The 21,480-nt window shown below is 44.9% G+C and overlaps 1 protein-coding gene across 2 annotated transcripts in view; it reads left to right on the plus strand.

Annotated features, from left to right (window-relative positions):
- Window positions 1–3,532: 3,532 nt before the first annotated feature.
- The window catches only part of nwd2 (NACHT and WD repeat domain containing 2), a gene marked incomplete at both ends in the record, with an annotated part of 39,371 nt that continues 21,423 nt past the window's right edge, over window positions 3,533–21,480 (plus strand). The window contains 3 exons of one of the 2 annotated variants that reach the window (XM_079185303.1): window positions 3,533–3,547; window positions 4,584–4,752; window positions 13,198–13,286. In XM_079185303.1, coding sequence (XP_079041429.1) covers window positions 3,533–3,547; window positions 4,584–4,752; window positions 13,198–13,286 — 273 coding nt within the window. Of the gene's footprint in view, window positions 3,548–4,583; window positions 4,753–13,197; window positions 13,287–21,480 lie in introns of those variants that run through there. The other variant, XM_079185302.1, reaches the window with a different exon arrangement.

The raw sequence follows: 21,480 nt of genomic DNA on the forward strand, positions 1-21,480 counted from the left end.
CCCTTCTTTTTTTTAGGCAAATAAGATGGGGATGTGAAGTGATAGTTGGAAGGGATTCAGTGATGTTTTAGCCAATACAAATGAATTCAGCGCTATATGGAAATGAACACCGGAGGAAAGAAATTAAGTGGGGTCAGAGGGCACGGCCGCACTCGAGCGATGTCTCTGGAGCGGGATGGGATTCAAGGACGTGCTGAAGCAAGATCAAAGCGTCACAGTAACATCTATAATATAAGAGTTTCTTTAACCGAATGATGTTCATATGATCTACACAGTCACCACTATCACATTTTGAGGCACATTACATCAAAAATGATATTTTGAGAAGATTAAATTTACTCTCTTCTTCATTATGTAATGCCGAGCCTGAAAAGTTTACAGAAAATGACTTTGTAATCAGTTAATTAATGATATTAATTGCTGTAAAAGTTAATTGAGTCATTGAAATATACTTCTGCATACCCGATAAGGTGTGAGCATAACATGCATATACCCTGCTGGTGTTTGTCGGCCAGTCGGTCCACCACTTTGGACTTAAATATCTCAACTATTGGATGGATTGCCTTGATTTTGTTTTTTTTAACAGATATTCCTGGTCCCCAGAGGATGCAACCTAATCATGTTGTCGATCCCCTGATTTCTGCTCTAGCGCCACCATCGGCTTAAACTTTGAACTCGTCCATTAGTTCGGTTTGTGACCAGAGATCTTCAAAACAGTGACTTTCTCATCAGCCTCAGCTGTATTTAATGAAAGCATGAATTTTATGATTTGGACTTTGCCCAAGTTTCCCAGCAACATTTCCTAGCAATGACTTAAAACTCATCACCACGTGCCCTTGATCTCTGAGTCGGCTAACTAAAAATAACCAGTTGAGAGCGGTCATTTTAATTAAGGAGTTAATGTTGACATTCCCCTGACTCCCACTCCCTCCATTCCTTTCCAGCTGTTTGGCAGAAGAAACAACATCCGTCACCAGCCATTTGTGAGGTCGGTGCCTTTGCGTGCATACAATGTGTGCATGTGGACGTTTGCCAAGTGAAGAGCTAGTGTCCGTCCTTTGTGTCTGTGTGTCTCCCAGGTGACACATTGCATCTTGTCACCACGGTGACTCACATTCGCTTGGAGTGGTCCGGGGGTTCGGGGGGGGGGGGGGGGGGGGGGGACAGGAAAATGAGCACATAAACACGCCGATATTCCCGACAACTTGCAATTGCTGTAAACATACTTGAATGCGCACGCTCGACCAGTCACCCAACGGTGTTTACTCACACATGGGTGCACCAAACTGGGCAGAGATGCTAAATGATTTAAGGGGCTGCACAGGGACCCTGGAACATGCCACAGTTTATACACGTTTACTGTTTTATTAAGGCCTCCTGAGCTGTTTTCACAGCCCCGCTCGCATACACATGCACATCCAAAAACACACTTTTCCTTGCCTGCCACATCACAGGATGCCAACAAGCTGTGTAAAGTGCATCCTTTGGTAAGACTGTGGTTCCAATAATCCAGGTGCACTCATGATTAACTCACTGGGGATTATGAGAGGGAGCGGAACAACCAATTGAAGAAAGGTCACAACACTGTTGGGAACGAGGCTCTGGTTCCCGGCGCTCTACTTGAGCTTTTCCGGAGTCTTGAATTTGTGTACTGGTGTGAGCGGTGGCCCCTGCCGGCTGCCTTAAATGGGTCGGTGTGAGCCTGCAGAGCCCTAGAATCATCCTCGAGACCTGCAGCACCACAGTAAGTCGTCGAGCTCCTAATTATTATTTTGTGTCTTACGTAAATACTTTGTTAAATTTGGCATTTATAGCCATGGCAATGTTTCCTCTGGGCTTTCAAAATATGCCAGGAATAATTCAGAGATGATATATTTGAATGTTATTGAGCATAAGGGGCACTACAGCTGCCTAAATGTGCTGCATGTAATGTGAAACGGCAGCATGATTGGTAGCTTCTTGCGATTGTCAGTGGCCCTTTATGGTGTTTATTGATTTGGAACAATGAGATTAAGTGTTGCTTACTTGCAAACACGGTCTCTATTTTTGTTTTACTTTTGTATTCAATATTTAAGATATGGATCAGTGGAAAGATGAGACAAAAAAAAAGCATCTGTAACAAAAGGTTATTTTCATCAGTAATGTGCTCAAAGTCTTATGTGACATATAAACCAAGGACTTTGTGCATCCATAGGCTTTACTCGTCTTTTTATCGGCTACAGTCATAACTTAAAAGCATTAGTGCAGAGGCTGAACTTCAGGTTCAGGTGACAGACTCACTCTTCATCAGATTCAGAGAAATGCTTGCTGCTGCCCGCTAAATACTGGGGTGGTGGTGGTGGTGGTGGTGGTGGTGGGGGGCGGGGGGGATATATGGTTCAGCGTTTCCCCCTCACAGGAACAGCACAGTAATCAATTCCGTTTAGTACAAATCCAATGCACTTAAACTTCCAGCGCGAATAACCAGAGGCTGCAGAGCAGAGGTACATTTATCGATAAAGCAATTCATTCAAACTCCTCCCCCCCACCCCCCCGGACTGCTGCTTCTCCCCCATCCGCGAAAAAAAAAATGGGCACTCGGGTAACCTTTACGCAAAAGAAATAACGCATTAAACGTCACGTAAATAGAGCAAATTCCTCTTCTCATCAACTCGCATGGAGCACCTCAGGAATCAGCTACGGAGCAATGCATTGCCACGGGGGAAATTGCCAAACAGGAACAACAACATTGAGCTAACAATGTCAACAAAGAGAGTGGGAAGAAATGTTAATTTAACTTTTATTTGGATAACTTAGCTAAACTTTGATTCCTGGTTTATCTACTGGGTGAAACAAAAAAACGTTGCGTTCACGACGTCTTTGTAACGGTAACGTGGCGTTACTTTCCTTTGTTAGTAACGGTGGCCACGTCATTTACGACACCCCGCTGCTGACTCCGCGGTCCGGTGCAATTGTAGTAAGGCACTGGGTGAGCACCAGTCTGTCCACCACAGAGGAGAGAGACAGGGAGACAGATGCGAGGAGCATCCAGAGCTCCTCCGTCAAGCCGAACTGAAGAAGATAGAGCTCGACCGGAATTACATGGTTAGCCTTCAGCGTAAAAGGGCAAATTCCTGGGATAAACTAGGTGAGTATACGGAGCAGTAGCTACGTTGTAAAATAAACACTGTAAATGAAAACTCTCGTTTTTTATGTTCAAACGAAGTAAATAGTAAGAGACATTTGTTGTTTTCACGATAATGCTGCTGTAGCATTCAGTGTGAGAGCGTAGCAATCTTTATGCTGAAAATGCTATTTTATTCTGAAAATGCCATCCGGCGGTCGCGCTTTTATTTTGCCGAGCTTCACACACTCTCCGTCTCTCAGAGCTCGGTCGGCTCGTAGAGACAGCAGGATGCCAAGGGGAGCCCTCCGACCCACGGCGTCCGTTTCACCGTCTCCCGGCGTCGCCTCTCGGCCACAGAAACTCTAATGGGCGTTTTTACCTTCCTTTTACCGTCCTCGACGCCTGGATATTTTCGGAAGCCACGAAATGAAGCGATTGAATGTGAGCAACAAGAAGTGTGTCCTGTTGTTGTGCCCGTCTCCAGCATCACCAGTAGTGAAGTCCCCTCTCTCTCTCTCTGTGGATGCGGTGCCTCTGTGATTTTTCCGCTTTCAGAGGATTTCATGTAGTGTTCTGTAGTGGACTACCCAACTTCCCCACCGCTTTTTGTTGTCTTTTTCGAGGTTTTCCGTCTTTGAAACAAAAGGTTTCAGGATAGACCAACTCCGGAAAACCAGCGACTTGACATCTGCTCCTGGCGGAATAACCCAATCGTTGCGGTTATTCGCCTTTACAAGCATCTTCTCCGGGGTGGGAATACGACTGATGCTTGCCTTGCTCGTCTATTCCGAGTTGTGTGTATCGTCTCGTACTATTTGTCTGTTTGTCCCACAGTGGCATGAAAATTCATGAATGCGTCCAAGGACATGTATACAAATTACGCATGCACCATGACGGTAGTAGGCTGTGCGTAATATCCTATTATTATTACTATATCCCCTATCACACGAATGCAAGACGAATCACATTCGATGTCATATCTGTGTTTTGGAAAAGATTTGGCAGATCCATCCAAACTTATTTGTGTGAATGTGTGGCATGGGCGTTATGAGTATATGGCAAGGTATTGTAACGCTTGAGCCTGGAGCAAAGTATCCCAAAAATGCGTGTGCGTTTTCATGAGAAAAAAAGATGAAACTGATACATCTTTCAAGGTGCAATATTACACAAAAAGTCCCCACAGGCGTATTTGTGTCCCCGGGAATTAAGTTAATGCCAGTAAATGTGTCCAAAGTTGGCGGCAAATTAAAAAGCCATTATATGCAGGCCCACGCCTCCGCCATAATTAACGCCCCATGTGTGTGTGTGCGTGTGTGGATGGATCAAGCGCGTAAAGCATGCACGTCTGGCCATGTGCGCCCCTGGCCGCGCTAACGTGAACCCTTCCTTCTGTGTGTGTGTGTGTGTGTGTGTGTGTGTGTGTGTGTGTGTGTGTGTGTGTGTGTGTGTGTGTGTGTGCGTGCGTGCGTGCGTGCAGCCACGCTGGAAGTCGCCCCCAATGTGGCCGTCGGGAGTGGGGAGCAGGCAGCCCTGCCCGCGGGAGTCGGCGCTGCGCAAGGCGGCCATAAGCGGCAACATCAACGCCCTGCCGCACCACGTCCCCACCGGCCGCAGCGTCCGGGTCTTCATATGTGCCAACCCCGACGGTAAGTCAGTGTGTCACCCCCCCCCCCCCCCCCCCCCCCCCCCCCCCCCCCCCCCTCATCTCCCTCCCTCCCATCCTACACACTCTTCTTCAAGCCTGCAGACCCTTACATTCCACAGGACAATTTTTAATGTTGTGACTCATTTTAGAAACATGAAGAAAAAAAAGATTATACCCATTGGGCTTTTTTAAGACATTTTAGTTGACTTCTTTGCAGTGGAAATTAATAGTGTTAAGTAGCATAGACCATAAAGTCTTACTTGTTTTGACCGATTTTGAGAAATAATCCCCCCACAAATTGCAGCTATAACCTATTAGGGCTTTAAAAATGTACTCAAGCAAGTAGAAGGTCAATGCATCAGGACATGAAACAGTTTCCAAGCATGTGATCTTGTGAGCCAGTATTGACTCCGGCTTATTTTGATGGGAAAACCAGGGTTCTCAGATTAAGGTGTAGTCTATTTATGGGCATTGAGCTGCGACATATGATCCACTTAACCTTAGAACAACTGGAAAATATCTCAAATTAGGTTACAACCTGACAAAAAAAAAAAAAGAAGAAATGGTCCATGAATTATTCCAACATCCCAACGCAACAAGGGATCGCTCTCGACATAGAGTGCACGGTGTGAGCAGAGTGCAAGACAGTTGGGTCGTGAGGGAGACACCCCAGTTGCAGCTCTGTATTTGAATATGCCCTCTGGGCAAGGGGGTAAAAATAGGCTCAGTCAAACTGGAGTAAACAAGGCAAGGGAAGTAGAGTAGGCTATGAGGGGGGAAGGGAGAGAGAGAAGGAGGGCATTGCCAGAATTAAGATAGATCATTTGTCATTTGCTTGCCCTCGCCGAGCAAATTGCTATGAACCCCAAAAAGAATGAACTGACCTCGGATTACGGCCCGCAGTAGCTGGCGAAACAAAGTCTGGCACCGTTTATCCACCTGTAGCAGTCATTCAGAGCATCCCGCCACGGCACAAATGTAACGCTCCATGCTACACGTGGATGGAAAAAGGATGGGGGGGGGGGGCTATTCCTAGTTCTTTTCACACCGTCGGCACAAATGGAAAGACACACATCTGAGCCCGAGCTGTGAAAAGGAGCTAATTTTGAGCTGCCGTTTCCAGTGAAGCGAGGTGTTGGTATCCGGTGCCATCTCTTCTGAAATGAAGCCATACAGATACACACACACACTGTCGTGCTTCAGCGATGGTGCAGACACGCTGTTGATTCCCCTGCTTTGGTCCAAATCACATTTCGCAGAGCCTACCTTCTGCGTCAACATGCACATGATGAAATACCGTTTACTCACAACTGTGACCCAGGTCTGCCCCTCAGTCCTGCTGCAAAACCTGTTTCTCCGTGTTCACTAGAGGGGGCTGTCCATGCACTTATTTAACAGCAGTCACCTTCCTGTAACTGTGTAATGTAGTCAAATCAGACAAGCAATCAATAACATGGCCCCAATGGATACGATTCCCATTCTGATGGTACCCAGGAACAACAAGAGAGCCCCTCTCTGCTTCATCGTCTCCCCTTTTGGCATTCCAGTCCCAACGTTTTTTGATTTAGATTTCACCGTAGGCATCCTACTGAGGCTACACGTTCTCACTGCCAACTCGTCAAAAACCGACGCTGCGGTATGACTTTCTGAGAACCCCTTCTAGCATCAGTTTTGGAAGTGCAGGGACATTTAACATTTCCGAATGAACTTCCGTCTTCTCGGGAAGTTAGGTTTAGGCAAAAAAAAGAAAAAAAACTCAACATGGTGGAGCCCCTTTTGAGTATTTCTTCCTAAAAAAAACAACATAGGTTCCAACTATTCGAATATCTATTTTTGCGCAGTACGTCCATGAAACCTCGTCCTAGCTGGCCAGTGACGCAGAGCTTAACTTTAGTCGGACGCCCATTTTCTATTCGTTCTCTGCCATCATTATGGTTGTTATTATTAAATCGGCTCGGAGAGCAAAAAATAGACCAGCATGAGCATGCCTCCTTCACAATAATTTAGAAAAAGTACATTGTCTTCCTCAGAGGAAGCTGATAGAAAGAGAGTAGTTTGAGTTATCAGCACGGCGTGCAGCCGCTACAACAGGAGGCTCACGCAGCCACAGTGCAGTGACATAAGAGTGTGCAAGTATTCCAGAGCGTTTGCCAAAATGTAAGCTAAACAACTAATTTGAGTGGATTTACATCCTCCTTCCATGATGTTAATGAAACACTCATGTTCTTGGCTCAGGTAGGTGAATCTCTGTGCATGTGTGTGTGTGTGTGTGTGGCCACAGTCGATCAATTAAAAACCCTGATATCTGCTCTTGCCAGTAGCCAGACGGCAGCAACAACAAACCAGAGAAAAGCCTGACATGATTTATTTTGGTGTTTGTGTGAACCGCTCAGTGCATTATGCAGCCTGTCTCCTCTGTCAATATTGTGTGTGTGTGTGTGTGTGTGTGTTCAGTCGTAGGGATCCATATGAGCATATCGGGACAACTCCATTACCTTGCTGTAGTCACCTCAGGGGCTCTGGCACCGGTTGTGTGCAATAGGCAGCTACTTGTATGCAAGCTATCACTTAAGCTGTTTAAAGTTGATAAAAGCGCGAGGCCGCGAGGGACGCGGTGCATGAAATCATCTCCCCGTCCAACGCACCACCATCAAGGCTAAAGCGTGTCACCACAGATACCACCAATTACATCACAATTCACCCCGACAATTATTCCCCACGGTTTCAATTTACTCTCTTTATCTGGTTTGTGTTGTAGGTTTTTAGCTCCGATTTCCCGGAATCAATGGTCTCTTTACTTTTAAGAATATCTCTCTCTCTCTCTCTCCGTAATCATCCACTTTTTTTTTTTAACCGAGTCTGGTGAAAGCGAACAATGGAGAGAGTGGGAGGGGGGGGCAAGGCGGACAGAGGGAGAGAGGACCGGTGGAAAATACTGTTTTTGTTTAATGATATTGCTTTTCAGGGGCTGTTGTCGTCCCGTTTGTTTTTTGGGGTTTCCTGCCGCATGTGAAGTTGACGAGCGTGTTTGTTAGCTTGTTTCGTCTCCCCCCTTGTGTCGTCCTGGCCTCCTGACCCCCCCCCTCTCTTCTTCTGAAGGGAGAGAGAAATCTCACTCGGGCTAGTTTGGCAGCAGTTTTTAGTGACCTCTCTCAGAGTGCTGGGGAACAATTCTGCAACCCCCCCCCCGAGGATCGTTTCGACAATTTCAGCATTTGCCCTCACACACTCGGCCAACTCCCTGGGTGTTTGAACCATTTCGTGGAACACACTGTAAAAAAAAAAAAAAATAAATCTCATCAGGGAATGATTGCAACGATAGCAAGCAGCCCGATGGATACACCTGAATAAAATGACATCGTGCTTATCCACTTATAACCAACATAATTAACCCCGGGAAAGCTAGTGTGGTCTGCAAGTGGTTTGTAACTAATGGGAATTTTATTTTATGTGCACATCAAGGGCTCTACTGGGGAGAGTTTGGAAGCTTAATGCTGATAATTGAGATTGGAAATGAACAAAATCTTACCAGTAACTTCCAAAAAAATGTTTCATTCAATGTCTTCCTGGAAAATATATTCATTTTTGAAGCCTCTCACTATATTTAGCTACTTTTAAAGTCTTGCCAAACACAGTTTTCTTTAGTTTTGCGCGTGAAAATGTTGCTACATCAAAGGTTTAATCCATATAGATCACAATATCTTTTACTTCTAACTGTGCATATTCATGGCCTTCCCAACTCTAATTTCTAGATTCCACTGTCAAATGTGTTGGTGCAAAAAGAAAGAATATGTTGATGAATTTCCCCAAACTGAGAAGTAACAACTTCACTCCAAAATTCACATGAACATCTAACACATCTCTCACACGTTAATTCTCCTTGGAACATAGTTCTAATTATGCTCACTTCTTCGAGATCCCGCCATATCAAGGACACTGACGGAAATAACTTGGTGCGTGCAAAGATTTATCATCCTAAAAACTCAAAAGTAATGCTGAGGATTAGAAATTAAAATGTGATGATCTGTCTACGAGGTTCCTAGTGAGGCAGCATGAATCACAGCTCCTCATGTTTTATTTTCTAACCCATTTTGGCCCGTTGCCAAATGCCAATATATTCACATGTTTATTTCCACTTAACTGCAGCGACAATCAAGTCCCTCCTGTGGAGGAATTAACATTCTGGTATTGTTATGCCCGCTGTTATCGTGATAACCCCCGCTGGCAGACGCAGACATGAAACGCGATGCTTTTCACGATGTACACATTCACTGGGCAAAACAAGAAAAAACGACTTCAACTTAGGCGACATGCAACGGATGCCATATTCATTTTGTATGCAACGTATCCTGAGCAGCAACAGAAATGTTTACAACAGCAAAAGTCCCCTATACGTGCACTCGCTGGAAACGAATCTAAAATGTCAAAATAACACAGAGAGAATGAAGAAGACATCAGTCAATATCAGCCCTTCATCCCGTCCTCTGTCCTCCTCCCTCCGCTGATGTGATTCACTGCCTGGAGGTACCGCTGGTGGAGGGGGGAGGGGCTGTTTTGTCTCAGCTACGTTCACAAGAATCTGTGGGAAACTAAGCGAAACAAGTTAAATGCCTGGTAAATGTAAACGCCTTTCTAGTCTTCCAACCACTCAAAGCGCTTTAACACCCCGTGCCATCCGTCACCCGTACCAAGAATTCACTACTAGCCGAGCCAGCGTGCTGTGCTTGTTATCGCAGCAACTGCAGGAGCTAGCGTGCAAGGTGCCACCAGCCCGTGAGGACGAACTAACCCATTTCGGTCCTTGCATATAAGCCATAGAAGAGGAAATATTAATATCTGTCCGATGCCGATATTTTATTTTACCATTAAATTTGACATGTTTGATGTAATCATGGCTGACTGGACCGTCCGACTAGTCTGCGATTATGTCAGGAGGCAAGCGATTTGAATCTTCACTCCACAAGATAACAGGAGGAGTCCATGGTGACAGAGTCTTGAGAGTCAGTCATCATGGCCGGCTATAATTGGGGCTGTAAAACGTGTAGCGTGTTCCCGGCATGAAGACTGTTCCCAAGGCAACAGCTGCCAGCGCAGATGTTGCCCAATGAACTTGTTATAGCACATCTTTATGGTGGGTATAGAGCAACGCTGGATCTCTATTTAAAATCAGACACATTTTAGGTTACTGGCAGAGGAACGGGGAAGTCCCCATCACTGTTGCATCCAGTCCAACATCACCATGATTTACTGTAAAGTGTTGGTTTTGCTCCCCTTGATGCTTAACATCAAGTGTGGAACCTCCAGTGGATTTCCCTCACCATGATTCAGTGGTGTTCTGATACAACACGAGGGTCTCCCCGTGCTCGGGAAACGCAGGGACATCTGGCCTTTATGGATGGCTGATTTACGCGGCAACAATTTGCCTTTAGCATCTTCCAGGTCATTCGGTATCGATTTGCTCACTGACTGCGCGTTTGCATAATTGCGGTTCAGCATCAGGTCTGCACAGAGGAAGAGTTTGTGTGCTACACTGAACGACGTGACCTTTAAGTATTTGAGCAACAGCTCTGCCGTAAACTGGAAAAGAAATAAGCTGTGCTTGCATTTTTTTGGGGGGGGGGGTCGTGTGTGATACCGATGTATTGTACAAAGATGTCGTAGACATTCATGCTCTATGGTGATATATGCGGAGATGAGATGCTGCATTCGATCAGACAAGTGAGAGAGAGAATGACATGCCGCAGGTTAGGGGCTGAATTTGAACCAGGGCTGCAACAAAAGATTATTATCGATTGATCTCCTTTTCGATAATTTAAATAATTGTTGAGTCTCTAAAAACGTAAGTAAATGTACTGTAAAACCACCATGTGTGTAACTTTGACCGGCAAAAAATTGGACAGACGAGACTGACCATGGTCGATCAGCCGACAACCAGCCGGTTTCAACATCCCTGATGCATGAAAACAAATATCTTGCAAAAGGATGTCGCAGATGAACATCCAGTCTAGCTAATGAGCTAAATGTTAAAAAGGTTTGCCATAGTTTAGGGTTATCCACACCGTTTCTGGAGGCAGACATTTCAGAGTCGCCCATCTCTGAATCTGATGAACCAACCCTTTAATTAAGCGCCTCACATACACACACACACACACACACTGTAGCATCCGTGTCGATGTGGATGACCACCGTGTTACCGCGTTGGTCTATTTGCCGAGACACTTGTCTTGTTGACTTCTCCCTCTCTTTTAATCAGAGATCTCTAAGCTGCTGTGCATACAAAGTGCCTCCGGAGTGTTGTATCTCGAGGAGAGCGGAGCGATTGCTTTGTCAGAGCCTCGTTGACGAGACAGTTGATATCTAGAGGACCAGCTGAAGCAATGTCAGCGTTTGGTGAAGCTTATTTGGCTCGTTATCCACATGCTACTGTAGTAATGTGTACTGCTAGGATGTTTTTTTTTTTGGAGGATTAAATCATTCATCGTGCAACAAAAAATGCCAAACATTCTCTGGTTGAAGTGTTTTTTCGAGGATTCATTGCACTGTGAAGTGGATATATTTGGGTTTGGAATGTAGGTTGGACAAAACAAGCATTTTGAAGATGTCATCTTGGACACTGGGGCATTTTTCAACTTGTATCACCTTTTAAAGACGAAACAATGGTTGGAAAATGAAAAGCACTGTTAGCAGCAGCCCTTGTATGGAGTATAAAAGGAAAGAAGGAAGCGAAATTTCACTTTATTTCTCTGTTAAATCTACAGCCCATGTGTTCTCTAAAGGGCGAGGGAGGAGGAGAGAAGAGAAAAAAGGAAGTGTGAAAGACAAAACAAAGAGCTGACAGGACAAATCTTAGAGGAAAGATAGATTGGTCGGCACTATTGAAATAAACAGATTGGAAAATTGGAGGGAGGGACACACACAGCGAGAGAAACATCCAGTCTTTGTTCGTTTGCATGTGGGTGTGTACACAACACACACACACACACGTACGTCAGGCTGCCATAACTCATCATCATCCCACAAAATGAAAAAAGAAAGAGAGAGAGAGAACGAGAGGGAAAGGGCGTCTTACCGTTATCAGCACAATACAAATAACAACACAGTTTAGTCTGTCGGGTCACATCGAGACCCAGAACAGCAACATGCGGATTTGCATTGCACCACCTTTCAAACACTTCTCAGGCAGGTTCGATCAAAGAGAACGCCGTAAACTACGACGCCGCCCACGTCACTGTAAGATATAACGGATTGACTGTAATGCATCGGGTGGAATTAGATGAGCGCTCCACTGATGCCATTTATCTAATTTGCATACTATCACAGCCGTTGAGTTTTGACTTGACATTTCGCTCGGGTAGCTGTGGGCGGATATATATATATATATGTGTGTGTGTGTGTGCGGTCAGGGCCCTAAAGCCTTGCTAAAGATAGACTGGAGAAAGATTCGTCAGACTAAATTTGTGGGCTCTTCTGCTCACGCTGCGTGTGACGCGGTTAGCGGCTGAGCGACTGTTTGCGCGGCGTCCGCCATGTGTGTTCCCCCCCCGTGCGCGCGAGGCAGCTTCTTGCTCACACAGGGCTCTTCTCTCTCTCTCTCTCTCTGTCGGGCATGTTCTGTTTTTAACTATCCGTCCACACCCTTCAGAAAGATAGAGGGGGGGGGGGGGGGGGGGGGGGGGGGGGGACTGGGCCTGTCCAAATACATTACAGTAACCATTTGGAAGACAGTGAAAGAGAGAGGACGGGAGGAAAGAAAGTGGGACACAACAAGAAGCCGTGGGCACTCACTCTGCGACTGTCCAATATGATCACTGCCTTTGTAATGCTGCATAAGCGCACATTCTTCAACAGTGTGTGTCGGGGACTGCTGCTGTCTGCAGCTCTTCCGAGGTAATCCTAGTTGTGTATGGGTGTAAAAACGGGTTGCATGTTGAAAAATGCTTGAAAAAGGCTCTTTATTCACCTGTTGTCCCAGTTGTCCAATTAAGATGCACATGAATGTGTAAAAAGGTTGGAGTATTTTTTCTGCTTTCAACCCTGACAAAGACCTACAAAGATCAGATCTGGTCTGAAGATATTTACACATGAGAATATCAGTAGTAGTAGTAAATGCGTGGAATAAGCAGAGAATGACATCACTCTCCCCACGGTTGTAATCCGAGTTTCTCTACGCTTTGTTTACATGTCTCTTAGTGCATGTTAGTGCACGTGAGCGTGACTGCTCATCCAGTGTTTACAGGTGATAACGCCATCACGACGGGCGGCGTCGTCGTCATCGTGGCAGCACCGTTGTTCGCGCTGTTAGCTCAGCCGTCGCCGTGTGGAGAGCCGTGTGGAGACAATAGATGTGCTGTGTTATGCTAAGCTATCCTGGCTCTGGCTCTGTTTGCACACGTTTGTTTTTTTTGGTACTTGTTAGCTAAACATGCCCTATCTCTTTTGTCTCCAGACACAGAGGCGGAGAGGAACGCGCTGAAAGAGCACGTCTACCCCAAACTACGAGACTTCTGCAGGGAGAACTATGGGATTGAATTCCAGGTAACTGACTGCATTCCCCCCTTTTTTCCACCGAGATCTTTCCTTTGATTTATTTTCTTTCCGTCTCTAGTTTGCCAATACTGACTGTTAAGTGCCTTCAAATCTATACTCCATGGCTGACACACGGCCTGGAGGGGCCCCAAAAGCCGCATGCAGAGGTCTCGGTCCCTTTAAGCGGACAGAAGGCCAGCAAAGATAAGGCTTCCGTCAGCGACGGCTGGCACACAAATCTTGCAGCGGATAAGGCAGCATGATGCGAGGGCCTTCCCTTTGTTGTTGTCAGAGAGCTGCAGCATTCTCCCTGTGGTGTCCACTGATCAAGATCATTTGCATTGCAAATCAGCATCACTGTACACGGAAAGATTGCTATCAGAGGTTTGTTTGTTTTGTTTAACAAAAGCAGGGGAGCCCTCGAGTCAGGGAGAGATTTCTGCCACAGATTGTTCCTAGAAGGAGGAGATTTCCTTGCGACGAGGGGACCTCAGTGACCAGCGAATTGTTTTTGTAAACCCGTAGTCAGCAGGGTGTCCGCGGCTAATTCTCATTTCATGCTAAGAGTGTTTGTATCGTAAACAGCTCCGAGCACATACAGTCAAAAAGGTGTTGCAACAAGATTTGATACAATAGTGTTTAGAACACAGGGCTGGTCCTTGACAAGCGTTCGGGTTCAGTTTTTCCACAAAGCAGTGGAAATGTGACTTTGCTGTGGCAAAAACACACATTACACGTGTACGGTAAACACACACAAACAGCACCGGCTCTACAGAAAATAGCAATGTGCAAATATGTCCATGTGTTTGAATACTGGGTCCGAATGGACTGAATCAGTTTTTGAATATATTAATCTGTAGACAGAGCGTTCTTATAATGGTGGCCTGATTGAAGGACTTGGAATGAGATGAGAAGGAGTACTGAAGGGTCCTGTGTGATGAGGGTTGCTTTACGTCCTACGGTTAAATAAAGAAATCCATAAATATTCAAATGTTAACTGTATTAGTCCGGTTTTTTACTTACTTACTGGATGCACTAGCAGTAGCAATAGGACTACGACTGGGGAGATAGAAATCGGTACATTCTTGTACCATGCAGCAGGATTTGCTTTGTCATGCTACACATGTAATTTTGTGAAGCTTATCCATGCTAGTGGGAGGGAACCAAAACCAGACTGACGAACCCCTGGTAGAAAATTTGGTTTAAATAAACTTTAAACGCTCTTAATGAAACCAAATCTCGGTCGTCGTTTGTCTCTTTTTTTAAAATTCCGAGGTTCCTGTTGTTTCACAAACATCCGGCTGAAAGGCTTTGATGAATGGGAGGAGCCATAGCTCCAACTATACAAAGTCAAAAGGGTCAAAGATGCGCGGTAACGGTAACCAGACAGGAAGATCTAAACAGCCATTGCCGAATCTCTCAAATGTCTGCGTGTGGCGGAGGAGTGCGAGATAATGCGAGAGGAGCCAGGCGGAGACGTTTTTGGCTCCGGTATCTGTGGCCACGTGTCTGTCTGGTGATTCAGCTCGCTGTGACGAAGCGTGAGCTGAAATGATTATGCAGAGGGCCCGGGAGTTTATACTATGACTCACTTACTCTCCCCTCCTCTTCCTCTTCCTCTATCCAAACCCCCCCCCCCCCCCTCCCCCTCCTCACTCCTCATCCCCACCCACGCAAAGTGAGAGTTGGCACCTTGGCTGAAACCACACATTACTTGGGCTCGATAATAATTTGTACTAGTACGTGCAAGTCAACATTTGTGTACGTTATGTTGAAGCCGGAGATAGATTCATTTTTTTTGCAGCTGCATTCATCGTTCGCTTTGATTTGTAATTTATGTGCGATTCCCGCCTCCCCCTTTTCACACACACTCCCGTCTCTCACACACATCCGCTGGCACACACTGACACACATATGCCAAGCTGATAAAACCCAATTCTCCCCGGTCCCTCATCACTTGGCTCAGTTTCCATCCAGAACGCTCCCTTAAGAGGATGGAGAGGGATCGCAGGAGATGGAGAGAGGGATGGATGGAGGGGAGGAAAGAGGGCACGGAAAATCCAGCCCGGGGGGGCCGAGGGCTGCGTCCTCATTCAGTCAGCGCACAGCAGCTGGGATCAGCCGTGATCCCCTTTTTTTTTCTTGTACCATTTGTGTATGCTAACTTCTTTTTAACACAAAACAGACACACATAAAGATCAGGGTCAGACAAGGTTTCAGCACGTCTGTAAGCAGACCAGATTACTGCTGATGTGTGCGATGCTTGCCCCCGATACGGCTTCATTCTTATAGCGCTATTATTAACACATCGATCAGTGGATTTTACCTGAGCTCAGCTGGTCATCGCCCCTTTATTCAGTCTCAGAACACAAAATTGGACCCCAGCTAAGGGGTCCAAATTAACTTTAATTGAATGCGGTAGGGTCCTGTTTGTATCGACACTTATCTCGGGTCCAGCACCTGAATGGAGACGATGGTGAGACGTATGCTGCATTATAATCATTTTAAGAGAAAAGTGGGTTTTTGATGCGAGGCAGAGAGTGTGAACATGAAATTAATCACTGCTCTGTCGACCATGGCTGCTTGTTAATTGCGCCGGTCTTTTCTTGGACCAAACTTTGCATCGGATCTAATTATTCTCAGCTTTACCTCGGATTGATTTGCGTCTCTTTTATTCATTTATTTGTTTGTATTCAGGTTTTTTCCCTGTTTTTTTTTGTGTGTATGTATGATAAATATGACAAATACATTTGTTTTTATTATTTAGTGGTTTGAAAAGTTGCTGAGCAACATGGAATATGCATTTGTCTGTCATATGTGGTCTGCTGCCACCTGTATGACTTACGACTCTTCCGTTGTTTGTCGCCGTGCACTGGAAACCAAACTAGTGTCCAATTTTTCGGCTGATAGTTATTTTAGACGGAGCATGTTGTTTCCTTTCCAAATCTATTTGTGGAGTACCCGACATCGGCACTGCTCATTAAGCTGGTTTTGGTGATGTGCAGCTAGAAATACATCCGAGAGTAAAAAAGTTGGCTTATTAGGCGATATATAACATTTTTGCAACCGAACACTGTCGGTCCACCAACCATTGATTGCAGATATAGGCCTATATCGGGAGATGTGTTCTCCATGTAATGTCTTCTGAGTTCCACAAGCTCTCTTTGCTTTTTTACATACAGAAACGGATAAAACAACGGTACAACTTCTTTATTCAAGTTTGCCTTGTCATCTCAAAGTAAAACACTTCATTCCACTCACCAAAAAACGTCTGCTGCTTTACTTCCACCTACAACCCGGTTCATAGTCTCAGCCCCCAGTCCAGTCATTATTGCGGTGCACATGCTTGACTGTCACTTTCTCATCTGGCTTTTGAAATCCCAGCTCTCCCATTATCTTAACCCATCTCCCACCGCTTCATAAATCATCGCGTTACAACACAACCACCTCTGCCCACACGCAGGAGTTAAAATGAATCTCGGGGGTTTACTGGAAGCCGCGCTGTAAATAATGTGGTCGGACCACGGTTGCCAAACTCTCGGTCCGTCGCGCACAGTCAGACACGGTGCAATTATAATAAAAGTTTTTCAGCCACGGCTGTGAGATTCTGTTCAACGGCTGTCACTCCGACGTTTTTTTTTTACAACTCACAACACAAGCAGCAAGATGGGAGGCGAAATGAGGGGTGAGATGACATTTCAAGACGATTAAAAAAAGATATTAAAAAGCCTATTCGTGTGGTCCATTATGCTTGAACTTTTAAAAAGCGGGAATACGTCTGTCAATTTAGCTTTGTTAAAAAGGACAATGCTTTTAGAATATGTCACCCACTTAAAAATGTAATAGCTTGGTGAAAATAAAAAGTAAAATGTATTTCTCTGTGAATATGCTCATTATCTTATAGCTTTTTTTTTTATTGAGTTTTTTTTTTTTACGAGAAGCAAAAATTAACCACCTGAAGAAAATGGTACAAAAGGTGTTTAAGAGGAGGAAATCTCAAGTCTAACTCTATATTTTTCGAGTTTTCCGACTGATATTTCAAAACACCTGGAGAAACCGTCCAAAGCGTGACGTATTGAATACTCTACCGTCGGTTTACCTGCTGCCATTCTGCTCAATTTGTGTCTCTCATTCTTCTCTCAGTCTGTTCCTTTCACTCCTTGGCAGTCGGCCATCATCTCCATTCACTCTCCACCTCTGAGACTGTTGTTTTCTCCGTTCAGTCCACAGAAACACATCAACATGCTAACATGCCTCCGCAGCAAAGATAATCAAAAATCAAATATTGAAATGCCTCTGAGGTTTCAGCTACACTGTGCTTGTAAAACCCCATGGGAGAGCTACTCATTCCTATTACTGTCACCATGATGATTATATTTTCGCCCCTGTCAGTTTATCCGTGGTCAGCAGGACGTCTCAGAAAATAGGAGCATATATTTGTGACATTTGATGGACAGATTGGCCTGCGATAAAAAAAACATGAAATCATGACAAAGTGTTTTCATCCAAAACATGGAGACTTGTTGTAGTTAAGCAGATTTAATAATCCTGTTCGTATATTGAGAGATGAGTAATCGTAAAATGCAGAATAGTCCTTTATTTCAAGCAGCTTCTAGTAACACCTACACTTTTTCCCCCACACTTCGGGCCCTCGAGACGTCTCAGCTCAGTTCAGCCTTCTTTCACCCGGTGGCCAGATTGACTAAGAGACACTTCGTTGCACTCTCGTCTGCAGTTAACTCATCGGCTGAAAAAAAAGAAAAGGGATTTTAGCCAAATGCTATACGGCAGGCAATGGGATTAAAGAAATGAATGGATTCAGAGGAACTGGTTATGTGCTGGAGTGTGCACGGTGTGTATGGTGCAGATGCAAAAAGCCCCAGGATGTTCAGTTTCTTCAGTGATTTCAAAATGTCTGTTTTCAATTAACAGTTTTTTGGTGACTGAAGAATCTTCCACAATGGTTGAGCTATAGGGCAGCAGCGAGATGAGAATATGTAATTGAAGCTGTGTTGACACTTCAACTCATAATATACACCGGCTCCCATGAATTTTAAGAAGAGTCTGACAGCACAATCAAAGTATATAGATTGATTAATCAATTTTAGCTGCAGACAGAATGGGAACTATTGAATTTGAAGTCTTTTCGTGAACTTTCTCACATTATTATACGTGGGGGTCGCTCTCCGAGTCTCCTTGAAGAGGAGCGTGCTTTGCGAATGTTTGCAATTTGCAACCAAAAAGAAGTCGATTTATACTCGATCACTGCGGTGTGGACCTGCTGGCCAGCAAAAATGAATGCTTTGTTTGCTATTTCGCGAACACACCCGCATTGGTTCAACAGGGTTTCGATTAGCTTTTCCTTGCCGGTGTAGTTATTGGTTTGTGGAGCTTCCAAGTTGTGTCTGCTCCCATTTAACTCTCAAGCGCCTCCATCTGACGTGGAGATCTCAACTAACATTAACGGGTAACACCACCTTAATCAGGAGCTGCTCCAGAGCCAATGAATGGGACGGATTTTGTGGAGCCACACAATGTTGGTTTTCTTTCGTATACCCACATGAGCTTTATTCTATTGCATTGTTCTCAGTCCTGAAACAGAAAACGCATCCGTATAGACCTTTTTGGTGCCGATTTCATGATTACATCACGGTGTTAGCTGGAGGCAAAACAAAGGAAAGACTGGAGGCCAACATGAATCACCTCAGAGTAGTGGGCTAAAGTTAATTACACATAGATCTTGCTGTGTTGTTGGGGGGCCGACACCGTAGGAGTATGGCTCCAGCATACCTTTTGAGATGACAAAACTATGATTTGAGGCTCTAGCGAGCTGAAATATTGTGGAAGCGCTTCACAGATGGAGAGAAAATGTTGCTAGTAGTTTAGCTTAGCCCTCTGCTAACTAGCATCACGGCTGCTGCAGCTCGCCGCTCACACAGAAAGCTAAACCGTAGTTTAGCCTTCTGCTAACCGTAGCTGCAGTCGCGAGGCTTTGCCTGCGGTTAGCAGAGGCTAAAATATTAGCAGCATTTTCTCTGCATCTCTGAAGCGCTTCGCCGATATTGAGATATCTGACTGACTTTTTTGGGGTTCCTTTCCAGCTGCTGTCAATGCTGGAATAGCAACATTTTCTGCAGGATAGTTAAAGGCATCCAAAGATTTATACACCCTCAATTTCTCTTTACCATGATGCTTCATTTCGCTATCAGGTGTGTAGGGTTCAGCCATTCTGGGCCCACTGATGTTCATTTCATCAAAGAACACCCCGAGAGTGACTGTACAACACATTTTCTTCAGCCATTGTTAAAAAAAATACATGCTAGACATTATTAGCTCACTTATGAGTATTAGCACTCTTAGACTATAGGAATAACATGTATGATTTTTGAAGATAGGCATAGTTCCCCTTTAAGAATGCTGGTCCTAAAGCTCCTCTAAAAAACCCCAAATGTGCTTTTATTTAAAGGGCATTGCCAGCCGTAGAGTTAGGCATCTTCTGCCATGAAAAATGCATCTCCCTGAGTAGTTTTATAAAAAAGGTCTGCTCCCTCCTCTGCCGGGGCCTCATTATAGCCACCTCAAGTCATGTGATCTCATTGCTGTAGGCTACCTCATGTCTTTGACCGCCTCTTAACCTTAACTTGCTGTGGTCGAGCTGCAATGCCTGAAACGCCGCACTGTAATTACCCCGGTGTGTCAGAGCTTGACAGATTTTCTCGAAGGCTCGCATGTGAAATTTCCTCTCGGCTCTCATCAATGGCGACCTCAATCAACTCCATTAGATTCATGAAGTGAAAATTGACCTCTTATCAAAAGCAGGCAGACTATTGAAATAAGCAAAGTAAAACATAGCATTAAGAGATCTAGCATTAAAAGTCTCAGATCCCTGCTGAAACTCCCTTCCTGCAATCTGTCTGTGCCTGTTTTTTTTTTCTTCTTCAAACTCAGTTTTCATATCATTGCAGAAATGTTATATTTGGCCATGGATTTGCTGCTTAACTCTGCAATTTCCTTGAGCACTATAAAGCTGTATTCATCAAACATTCTTAGAGATTTACTACATGTTCTTCATACAAAATGCCTGCAGTAGAAAGCTTAAGATATATTTATGTTGGCACCGCATCTATTTTTACTGTTGTTATTTTTTTTGCCCGAGTCTAGTGAGGGTTTTCTGCCTTTTTTCCCGCCTGAATTCATGCCCTTTCTTCCTCGGCATCTTGGGCATAATCCCAAAGTCTAATAGTCTAACATTCAATAAATTAGAAAAAAAGGGTTTCTCCTGCACTTCACCGGCCACGGGCAAATGCCTTCCAAGGGCATTAGAAAGCTTCTTAGTAGAAGCTGCTTCGGCTCTTACGTAAGCAACGCCGCCCCCGCTACTATATAGTTTAGTGGAAGAGAGGGAGAAAGAGTGGGGGAGAGGGAACATAATCAGAGAGATGAGCAGCAAAGACAAAAGGAGAAGTTGGCATGCGAGAAGACATTAAGGAAACTGTGAAGCAGTTCCAGCCAAAGCCAGTCCCACAGGAGTCCTCATCTAAAATCCCCCCGTCCAAATATTTAATGTAATTCATGTGCCCTTGCCCATTTCGGATACACCCTCCTCGACTGTTTCTCCCCTTTTCTCCTTCATCCATACTCCAGTGAAGCACAGCCGGTGGTGGGGAAAATGTAATCAGTGTATCCTCCCTACTTACATGCACACAGGTAATAGATGTTTTCATTTAGCTTTTAATTACCTCGCATCCTCCCAATCACCCGCTGAAACCCGATCATAATCGGGGGGCGCTCATCTCATTTGACCCCCCCCCCCCCTCCCATCCGCTCATTGTCGACACGCGGCCGATTGCAGCCTCCCACACATGTGCGTTGGAAGTTGGAAGTAGATTAGTGACACTGATACGCAATGACTGATGTGCCAAGCAATGAGTTTTCCACATCGGTGAGGGATGCTCATCATGCGTGTGTGTGTGAGTGGGAGAGTTGTTTTCCTAAGTAAAAGCCTTCGGTGGTTCAGATAATAGAAAGGGGGCTTGTAACTATCAGCCTTGTTATAAACTTTTTATCCCACATCCATTTATCTCTCTAGTAGAAGGACTTTTAAAACAATCGGTCTGTCTACAGAAAATACATCTCCAAAAAATCAACTAATCTCTTTAAGTCATTAATTAAGCAATAAATCCCAAACATTCTCCGGTTCTAG

This window comes from Pholis gunnellus (genome assembly GCF_910591455.1).
Source record: "Pholis gunnellus genome assembly, chromosome: 23".
NCBI lineage: Eukaryota > Metazoa > Chordata > Actinopteri > Perciformes > Pholidae > Pholis > Pholis gunnellus.